The 10243-nt window shown below is 47.8% G+C and overlaps 3 protein-coding genes across 4 annotated transcripts; all 3 read left to right on the forward strand.

Annotated features, from left to right (window-relative positions):
- Nucleotides 1–473: 473 nt before the first annotated feature.
- LOC101758173 (pirin-like protein) lies at nt 474–2294 on the forward strand. Of its 2 annotated transcripts, XM_012843823.2 has the most exons (5): nt 475–696; nt 787–928; nt 1046–1163; nt 1273–1335; nt 1430–2294. In XM_012843823.2, exons 1-5 carry the CDS (start codon nt 561–563, stop codon nt 2018–2020), a joined length of 1050 nt encoding a protein of 349 aa, XP_012699277.1. In that variant the 5' UTR covers nt 475–560; the 3' UTR covers nt 2021–2294. The 2 variants fall into 2 exon arrangements, with proteins under 2 accessions (XP_004955711.1, XP_012699277.1); XM_004955654.3 differs by having other exon boundaries at nt 474–928.
- Nucleotides 2295–2636: 342 nt separating this feature from the next.
- LOC106804144 (AP2/ERF and B3 domain-containing protein Os01g0141000-like) lies at nt 2637–3894 on the forward strand. The gene is made up of 2 exons (XM_014804680.1): nt 2637–2735; nt 3580–3894. Exons 1-2 carry the CDS (start codon nt 2637–2639, stop codon nt 3892–3894), a joined length of 414 nt encoding a protein of 137 aa, XP_014660166.1.
- A 380-nt stretch (nt 3895–4274) lies between these two features.
- Nucleotides 4275–5600, forward strand: LOC111256354. Its single transcript, XM_022824236.1, has one exon. The coding sequence runs from the start codon at nt 4275–4277 to the stop codon at nt 5598–5600; it is 1326 nt and encodes a 441-aa protein (XP_022679971.1).
- The last annotated feature ends 4643 nt before the right edge of the window (nt 5601–10243 follow it).

Genomic DNA, 10243 nt, shown 5'->3' on the forward strand with positions numbered 1-10243 from the left:
AGATCCCTTTACAGGGACATGACTTTTGAAGGGGTCCGAGATGAACAAATGATACATGTCTGGGGCTGCAGAGTTAGTTCCCTACACGAAGCTCCCCCCTCTCGGGCCGATGTTGAATTTGGCAAGTCGTGAGTTGAGGTGTATTGTGGCCCAAACCGGCGGACATTCCTGATCGAGGTGGACATCCTAATTTGGCCCAAACCGGCGGGATGATGGCAAGGGAACAAGGGAAAAATTCCCGTTCTATATATTTGGGCATGGTTTTTGCGATCGAGGTGGACAGCATGCATCGGCAGCTGATTTTCTATCTGTATAGTGATTCGTAGGATTGCATAACGCTGACGGCAGCGTGACGCCGGCGCTGGCATGACGCCGAGGCAGCGTGGGCGCTGGCGATTCCGGAAGCCGCCTGCCCCTGCCCCCGCCGCCGCAAAGAAAAGATCCGACCACGCCGCCGGTCAACCCCATCTCTCCTTTAATTTTGTTTTTATTTAAAAATCCCCGCACCGCAGCGGAAGCCATCCATCCCCGGCCGGCTCTCATCTCAAATCCCAGCCACGATGACGACGACGATGATGAGGCTGAGGCAGCACCTGGCCTCCTCCCCTATTTATACCTCCGCCATCGCCAGGATCGGCAACAACAGAGCCCACCGCCTACTCCCCGTCGCACCACCGCAAAAGCACCGCCCGACAAGTACCACCAACAAGCTCCTGCTCCTGATTGTTCTGCTACTCTTCTTCTTCTTCTTCCTCCGCTTGGTCCCGACCGTCTTGTTGCCCCCAGCGCGAGTCATGTCGTCGTCTTCCTCCGCTTCGGATGCCGCTGCCGCCGTGCCGTTCGAGAAGCCCAGGGCCGTGGTCAAGAAGCTCCTCGCCGAGTCGCAGTCCGAGGGGCAGGGCGCCACCGTCCGGAGGAGCATCGGCAGGTAACCTACTATAATCTCCCCAGTTCCTGGATCCCGATTTCCTTTCATTTTTATGCAGCTCAGCTCATCATCCTGATCGGGCGTTGACTTTCCCCTTTTGCCTCTCTGTTTGCGCAGCCATGAGCTCAGGAACCTGGACCCCTTCCTCATGCTCGACGAGGTCTCAGTCTCCAAGCCCGCCGGGTTCCCCGACCATCCCCACAGAGGATTCGAGACAGTCACCTACATGCTCGAGGTGCGTGTCCTCTCTACTCAAGCAAACCTTGTGTTACCTGCCTCTGTTCATCTGCCTCCCGCGAGCTGTTCGCTCAAATGTCTCCTTCTGTGTTGGGTTGGAATTGCAGGGAGCCTGCATCCACCAGGACTTTGCGGGCCACAAGGGCACCATCAGGGCAGGGGATGTCCAGGTCAGCCTCTCTGCTCTCTACTCTCTAATTGTACAAATGCATCAGTTTCATTTTCTGTCCTGACATTGTTCCCTGAACTGAAATCTTCCTTCAGTGGATGACTGCCGGCCGGGGCATCGTGCACTCGGAGATGCCGGCGGGGGACGAGGTGAATAAGGGCCTGCAGCTCTGGATCAACCTCTCCTCCAAGGACAAGATGATCGAGCCCCGGTACCAGGAGCTCCAGAGCAAGAACATCAGCCGCGCCGAGAAGGACGGCGTCGAGGTCCGGATCATCGCCGGCGAGGCCTTCGGCGTGCGCTCCCCGGTCTACACGCGCACCCCGACCATGTACATGGACTTCACCATGCGCCCGGGCTCCCAGCTCCACCAGCCCATCCCGGAGGGCTGGAACGCCTTCGTCTACATCGTCGACGGCGAGGGCGTCTTCAGCCGGGACAAGTCGGCACCCGTGTCGGCGCACCACTGCATCGTCCTGGGCGCCGGCGACGGGATCAGCGTCTGGAACAAGTCCGGCGCGCCGCTGCGGTTCGCGCTGGTGGCCGGGCAGCCGCTGGGCGAGCCGGTGGTGCAGCACGGGCCGTTCGTCATGAACTCCCGCGCCGAGATCCAGCAGGCCATGGAGGACTACTACTACGGCAAGAACGGGTTCGAGAGGGCCAGCCAGTGGAGCTCCTCCGCCTGATCATCGATCACCCGCTTCTAAATTCTGATGCATGCATTTCTTGAGAAATTGACATGGAAGACAAGGAAATTGCTGTCCTGCATACCTGGATGGGAAAAGACTAAAGAGTAGTAGACCATTAGTAGATACTCTGATCTTGATTATGATTTTTACATTTTTTTAATGATTGTATTGTAGAAGCATGTGCTTGTCGTTTGTACGGTGATTTGTTATAAGCAGGATGGCAAATTCCACTGTTCATCATAATCAAGATACACAATCCAAGTCAACATCACCGGTCGTGCTCCAAGTTTCGAACCTCTAGAGTTCAACCCGATTTTGTGGATAAGGATTTTTGTTCCTCCAAGTAAATCTTTTCAACACGAATGTTTGCGTACACGTGTCAGCAGAATCAACAGCCACGTGTCACAAGCCAGTTGGTGGGCATTCCGGTCACCGTACCTAAGGCACCGCACAGGCACATGGCGAGTGAGCGATACATCCCCATTGTCTCTGGCAGGAACCCTCCGGCCACCCTGCGTATTCTATCCTATAGCTGTCCACTGCATTTCTTCGATGGCTGGGCTCATCTCCATCTGTCACCTCCGCAGCTCCTTCCAATCTAACAGCGAGTGGAATGGACGAGGATCGCCGGCTCCCCGACGACACGGTCGTGGATCGGAGGTTGTCCCAGCTGCCAATAAGCCCCTTACTCGCGTTGGCTTCTCATTGCATTGTACTGACCCAATAACCGACACGGATGAGGTTTTAGAGTTGGCATGAATATAATAAAGAGCTCTCCATTTCTGTGCAACCTTTTATTTTAGAGCTGCCATGTATCTTACAACTAATCTGGGGCTTCTGGCCGGTTTACCAGTTTTTATAGTAACTGTTGAAGGTTGAAGCTGTCCGTTAGTCCAGCATAGAAATTGGTAAACGAAGATTTTTTTTTTTACCTTTCTCATGCACTGTTTTTAGTAACTGATAAATTTTCGACCTGGCTCTGAAGATTTTTTGTAACCTTAAATTTCCAACATGGCTCTCTACCTCACTTGGTGATTTTTACGTGTATTACGATAGAAGAAAAAACTAGCCGTTAGGGTTGCAGGAGCGCCGAGCTGAAAATTTCATCTATAAAGACTACTTTGGCAGCCCATATACCCGCGAGGTTCCCAACCTTTTCCGCGCGAAGGAAGGCCACGCGTATTTGTTTTGCAGGGCAATTCATCGACAAGTTTGGCAGCCTGCTAGGTGGGGTTATTCGGCCCACGTGAGCCCAATCTCCACGCGGAAAAGAGCCTGACCTACAGCGGTCGGGAAGCGCTCCCCATCATGCGTTTTGCTCGCGCGAGCGAGAGAGCGGTGCCCGCTCCCGCTCTTGCGGAAAGCCGCCGCCGTGGCTCCCACCTCCGATAGCACCACGTGCTCCACGCGCGTGGGTGTGGCTCCGACAGCGCAGATCTATGCCGACGAGCTCCGCTAGGGCCTGCGCCGCGGCCGGCCTGGGCGCGCGCAGCTCTTCAACAAGGCCGTCACCCTAGCGACATTGGCAAGCTCAACCACCTCGTCGTCCCAAGCAGCACGCCGAGAAGCACTTCCCGCTCAAGCGCGTGCCGGAGGCCGCCACCGGTGAGGGCGTGCTCCTCAACTTCGAGGATAGCGAGGGAAAGGTGTGGCGGTTCCGGTACTCTTACTGGAACAGCAGCCAGAGCTACGTCCTCACCAAGGGCTGGAGCCGCTTTGTTGGGGAGAAGGGCCTCCGAGTCGGCGACACCATCGTCTTCTCGCACTCCACGTACGGCGAGGAGAGGCAGCTCTTGATCGATTGCAGGAAGACAAGACGGCCGCCACCGACGTGGTGCCGACGCCGGCCGCCGCGCCGGCGGAGAAGCTAAGCTAAAGGAAGCCCAGCGGGACAATTTTCAAATAGCAGAGGGCAATTTCCCCCGCAGGTATCCTCCCAGGATTCACATGTCCACGGAAATTCCCCATAGGGCTTTCTTCCCTGGGTTAATTTGCTCCTGCTGGCAATTAAACTAGCCTTAAATGCTCCAGATATCCTCTCTCTCTCCTTATCACAGCCGCCAAGTAAGTCACCTACGGCACCAGCCACCAGGGCGTCGGCGGCGGCGCGCAGGCACACGGCGAGAGACCGAGCAGAGGAACTCCCGTCGTCTCCGGCAGGTACGCTCCGGCCGCCCCTGACCTCTCACCTCTCCGCTCATCCCCTGACCTCTCAACCCTCCGGCTCCTTCCATTTCAAACAGCGAACGCCATGGCCGACGACCGCCAGCTCCCCAACGACGCGCTCGTGGAGGTTGCCCCCGCCATGAAGCCCCTCCGCGGTGGCTCCAGCTTCGCCGTCTCCACCGCCCAGCGCGAGGTCCACGGCGACCCCCTTCACCGCACGGAGCTGCCCCCAACCCTCAAGGGCTTCTTCTTCTGCGGCCGCAACGACGTCGACGGCAATGGCAACTACGACGGCGAGGAGACCGAGGAGGACGACGCGCCGCTGCCCTACCTGCTGCCCCCGAAAAAATACGGGCAGTTCGCCGACCTGCTGGCGAACTCCGCCGCGCCCCTCGTCGACCTCGACCCCTCCTTCTCCTTCATCACCAAGGCGCTCCCCGGCATCGACCACATCTACCTCCTCGACTCCTGCAACGGGCTGCTCCTCTTCGGCCACCTCGAGGACGCCCACAACACGCCGGAGACCTGCTACGTCGTGTGCAACCCGGCGACGGAGCAGTGGGTGGCCGTGCCGAGCTGCGGCCGGATCGACCCGACCCGGCGCCGCAGCTCTTCCATTATGCACACCTACCTCCTGTTTGACCCGGCCATGTCCTCCCACTTCAACGTCGTGCTCTTCTGGGAGAATCCTCTGATGACGACGGTCCACGCCTACTCGTCGGAGACCGGGGCGTGGAGCGGTGAGGGCCAAGAAATAGGGCCACTGGAACTATGGCGTTACCGCAATGCCAACGACAGGTTCCACATCCATGGTAGGTGCCCTGGGGCAATGGTGGATGGCATGCTGTACCTGATCTATGATAGGTATTGGATACTCCAGGTGGATGCACAAGGGAAGACGCAGCGCCAGATCACGGCGCCGGGGGTTCCTCAGGAGGTGGATTATTTCAGCAACGGTGTGGTCTTCATTGGTCAGTCCCAGGGGCGCCTGCACTGCATCATGGAAGAAGGTGATGATGATGTGCTTGTCCAATTCTCGTTGCAGCTGAACGGTGTGGCTCCTTATGAGGTGCACTCGTGGAAGTCGAACCTTGGAATTTCAATCTGGGTTCTTCAGGACTTGGATACGCAAGAATGGGTCCTCAAGGGCAGGGTAAGCTATCTGGAGCTGTTTGGGAAGAGGAACCGTGAGGGAAATGTTGATTACCGTGTGGCCGCGATGCATCCAGATTGCAATTTGCTGTTCTTTGTTCAGCACTGGGACTGCAAGATGGTATCATATGACATTGACAGCCAGGAAGTTCGTGCTCTCGACACCGACTTCTATCATGACTATGAGATTACTCCATATGTTCCGTACGTATCGGAGTTATTTCTTGGAGTCATTGGTGGTCACAAGTTAGCACACTAGAAGTGCCGCTTAGGGAGCACCTATATGTATCTTTAGTTTGAAATTCATTTGCAATCGTGATGTATCTGAACAATTATCGAGCTAGTTGTACTCTTTTTTCCTTTATAAGGTTTTTAATGAGGCAGCAAAACAAACAGCTCAAAATAATATTTGAACTCTTTTGAATTCCCATGTGTTTGTGTATGTGTGTGTGAGTATGTGACTGTGGCTTGTGAGATGAATTGTGATGTGGTTTGTCATTCTGTGATTTATCTAAGTATTGCGTCGTCCGTTTTGTTCCTCTGCCACGTGTCGGTCCATGCCGTCCGTTTTGTCATCTATACTTTGAATTTTATATGTTCCAAGCAGGGAGCAGCTACAAAATGGGCATCTTGTAAGAATTAGATTTGCTGAATGCAAAGCCTGTTTAGACATTCATGTAAGGTAGCTTTACATGTGCGAGCTGTCTCAACGAGTGTATTTCCCCCATGTTGCTCTATGTTTTGATTTGCTGTTAATAGATATATGTTCTGAATGATGTTTCTTCTTTCCAGTCAAATGTATGGCTAGTGATGTTTTGCTCAACTTATTCTATATGCGCGCTTCCAGAATTGCAATCCTTGTATATCGTAATGTTTTCTCTTAGCCTCAATAGTTCCTATTGGCACTATATATGTAACTACTGAAAGTTCTGCGGCATCAACCTAAAAAGCTCCCTACTCGTGCATGTCTAGTTTGCAGAGGAGTTTTGAAAATAATATTTTTAACATACCTGAAACACTTGAAGATCGAGCAGAGCTTACTGGTTCTTACATAGTACTAGCTTCTTTTTCAAATACACTCAGTATCATATTTAGCTTTTGCACATTAGTTCTTTGTTATGGCAGTCATTTGGTTGAATAGTAATTTGAAACTTCTTATTTATTTACATACAATTGTACATGTCAGCAAAGTATGTATGCTGATATCGATATTTGTGAACGTTGAAGGACTTCAAGACAGAATTTCGAACTTGCTATATCCTCTTGCCTAGCTAATAGGCAAAGATTGACCTCTGTAACTTGAGAAATAAATAATTCATGATCGACTCCAAATGGCTCAACTCCTCCAGGTAGGTTGACATTTCCTGAATGTAGTACCGATCCATGTCAATGTACTATCGTTTCAATTTGTAGTCTCGAAGTGAAATGTTGAAGTTCCCAGATCTCTATACATTGATCTTTTGGGGCATCCTATATATGGATAGCTATTTCACGCTTATAGAATTTCATATCTATCATGTCTCGCAGCGTATTTCATGGGGTAACATAGATGCTATAGATTTGAAAGTGTCATGATTTGACACTGTAAATAGCCATATATATGACATGGATATTAAGGGAGTGTATTATTTGGTCTATGCATATTGGTGTCTGTTTCTCTGTCACTGGAGCTCACAAGTACTTACTGAAAGTGCGCGTGCTCCAAATTTGGATCGGACCAGGTAGCAGCTTGGTTAATCTAGTAAACTAAAGTGATTGTTCTGACTATGCTATTATTGGACGTGTTCCTTCAGTTCTCATGATTTTGTGTCTAATTAGTACTATCAGCCAGTTGAGACGACATCCATGTGTGGTTAGTTTCGTGCATATGCATGTATATATGCTAGTTCTATTAACGAATGCAATTGCCCAAGTGAAACTTATGATTTGAGCATCAAGTTATTATATGCATCAAATGCTGCTTTGAGCATCAGGAATTGTAATAATAATAATAATCTTCAATATCCACCTTCCTTTTTGGTGGTATATCATTAGGAGTATTACTGCTTTGGATTTTTGTTTCCTCAGTCCTGTGTGTATATGTATATGTATATTTAGTTAAGCCAAATGAATAATTCTATCTTCTATACTATGTTGCAAACAGTGCATGTGATGACAACGTTTACGCTGAAGGATCACATTAACGTCAAAAGATACTCATTACATGAAATGTCTAGTTTCTGAACAAATCTTTTTAATGTATGCTTCTGAACAATAACTGGAACCTTGTAGTAAGAGTGACTTCAGCCAGAACAGGGGTATATTTATATATTGATTGCTTGGACCTACTTTATCAGAGCTTCTAGATGATGATGCTTGTACCTTTTAATTATAACTAATGTTACACAAAATTGATGCCTCGGTTCCAAATTAAAATGAGGACTGAGTAACAACACTGTAAAGTTCAAGAGTGTGATACAGATAGCAACAATAATGCTCAAGCTTTACTGCTCCGAGATTCTGGCACAAGCCTTATATATCTGTCTTGAAGCAACGAGTGTGTTTTTGTTTTGTTTAATCGTAGATCTTAGTGCTCCAGGTCTTCAAGCTTCGCAAGCAGCCAAAAAATCAACAGTTTTTCATCTATGTTAAAACCTCTAATGGGCTTCAGTATATGCGAGCTTCATCGAGACTAGCTTCAAGCGCCCACAAATCAACAGTTTTATCAAGGGGCGATCCAGCATGGTTTGCATGAAAGAACTGTACACCAGCTGTCAGTTCCAAGCAAAAAAAAAAGAAGCTGATTCTCCCTTAGTTTGCAGCTGAAAAGGTTGGCCCTACAATAATTTGATGTTGGACCAACCTGATGCTGAAAGCAAAAGTTGAGCTTACCTTCCCTCAAAAAAAAAAGTTGAGCTTGTGCTTTCACGACAAGGTGTGGCCTCCTATTTGAATAAGTGGAATTCATATCCAAAATCTGTATCGCAGTAATTCTAAACAAGAAGTGCAGGAGATTGTCAAGTACTACTACTAGCTGAATGGTGAAATTTGTGGTTTCAGACATTTGCTTCAAAAATAAATGAGAAGAGTTAAAGCAAAGGCGGTCGATGGATCTAGGTTCCATGTCCATTAGGCAAACCGGCTCAGATCTGATAGTCTGTGATAGATTTTTTTTCTTTTTTTGCTTTTGCCGGTTGAATTCCTTTCTGCACTCGAATGCTAAAACTGTGGGTAATACTAGCAGGTAAACTGCTGGCATAGCCTGTAGATAAAGAATTGTAGATAATTGCTAGGGATTTACCAGTTGGTTCCCTATCTACTGGCTGAAACGTACGGTACGTGCTCTAGCCGAATCGGAAGATATGCTAGCCGTTGTGGCCTTACATAAACCCTCACCCCTCGCTCAAATCCCTTGGCTACAAGATATGATAGAGGAGTTGCCAAAGCTTGGTTGACTACCATGTGGTCACTATATATGCATCCAGATTGCAATCTGATTTTCTTCGTCCAGGATGCCCAAATGATATCATATGATATTGACCGTCAGGAGGTCCACACTCTCCAATCCTTTTGAGATGACTTTGGGCCAATTACTCATTTAATCATATTACTCTTACTCCTTATGTTCCGTACTTGTCGGAGCTACTTCTCGGAGTCATTGGTGCTTACAAAGAAGCCGCAGTGGAAGTTCTTCTTTAGGAATCAGGAGTTCTATATCTCGAAGTCTCCAAATATGTTATGATCTTCAAGTTCCCAACAAAACATGAAATGTGATGATGCTCCCGTATCTCTCTATTGATCTCTATTGAACTTTGTTTTACTGTAAGGTAGTATTGTTGGCATCCTATGGATTGCTCCATCGCTTGTTTTTTCCTTCTACTTATTTTGTATGGCAGCGTGTTTCATGGTAACTTAGGCACCTTAGATTTAAATTTGTAAGTGTCATGGTTCTACATCTAGACATATTTATTATTTCTTATGTCCCATGTTCTTGAGTGACCGGCACTCACAAATATACACTGAATGTTCATGCTTCAAGTATTGTCAGAACTTGGTTAATCCAGTAAAATTGTGTAAGGTTCTTCCTGTGTGCTTAGATGTATTCTTCTCGTAATGTTTTATCTAATTAATACTGCCAAACAGTAGAGACTTCCATGTATGGTTACCTTGATATATATGCTTGTTATGTTGATGAGTGCAGTTGCACAAATTGTTGAACTTATGATTTTCAGTGTTCAAGTTATACGTGTCGAATATCTGTTTTGTTTCAGGAATTATAATAATCTTAAATGTGCTGCCTTCCTTTTTAGACACTACTAGAATCCAGAATTGCCTTGGCGGTTGAAAACCGCCAAGAAATATATACCAAAACGTATGAACTACGTATCATCTAACACAAAACACCATTGCATTTCATTGAAATGTCAAATCACTAACCTAACCTTAAGTCACTTTCTTGACAGCTAGTTGCCAAGTATGAATTCCTTGGCAGTTTGGCTACCAAGGAAACTAGGACAAAATCAAAATCTTCAAAGTGCCATGAAAATGTCCCAACCGCCAAGCAAACATCCTTTCTTGGCAGCCGGCAACTGCCAAGAAAGATTTGGGTCATGCAAATGTACAAAAAATGGCTGGCCCAACTTTTTTTAGAAGGCTGGCCCAAGTTTTCTATTCTAAGTAACTAATTAAGACTCACTTTGTGAAGTAACTTGCAAACAAAATTATCTTATGTACTCGAATATATTTTAACATATAATAGACTAAGTATGTTTAGTTATTTAGGAGTTTCAAAAAAAATTAAACTCATTTACTATTTTCTAAGGTCTAAATAAATTTATGTGTGTTATCAAATGTAATTCCAAATTGAACTATTTGTACCTCGAATATGATTAAAAAATTGCATCAAAATTGATTTTCGGCTCA

This window comes from Setaria italica, chromosome II (assembly GCF_000263155.2).
Source record: "Setaria italica strain Yugu1 chromosome II, Setaria_italica_v2.0, whole genome shotgun sequence".
Classification (NCBI taxonomy): Eukaryota; Viridiplantae; Streptophyta; class Magnoliopsida; order Poales; family Poaceae; genus Setaria; species Setaria italica.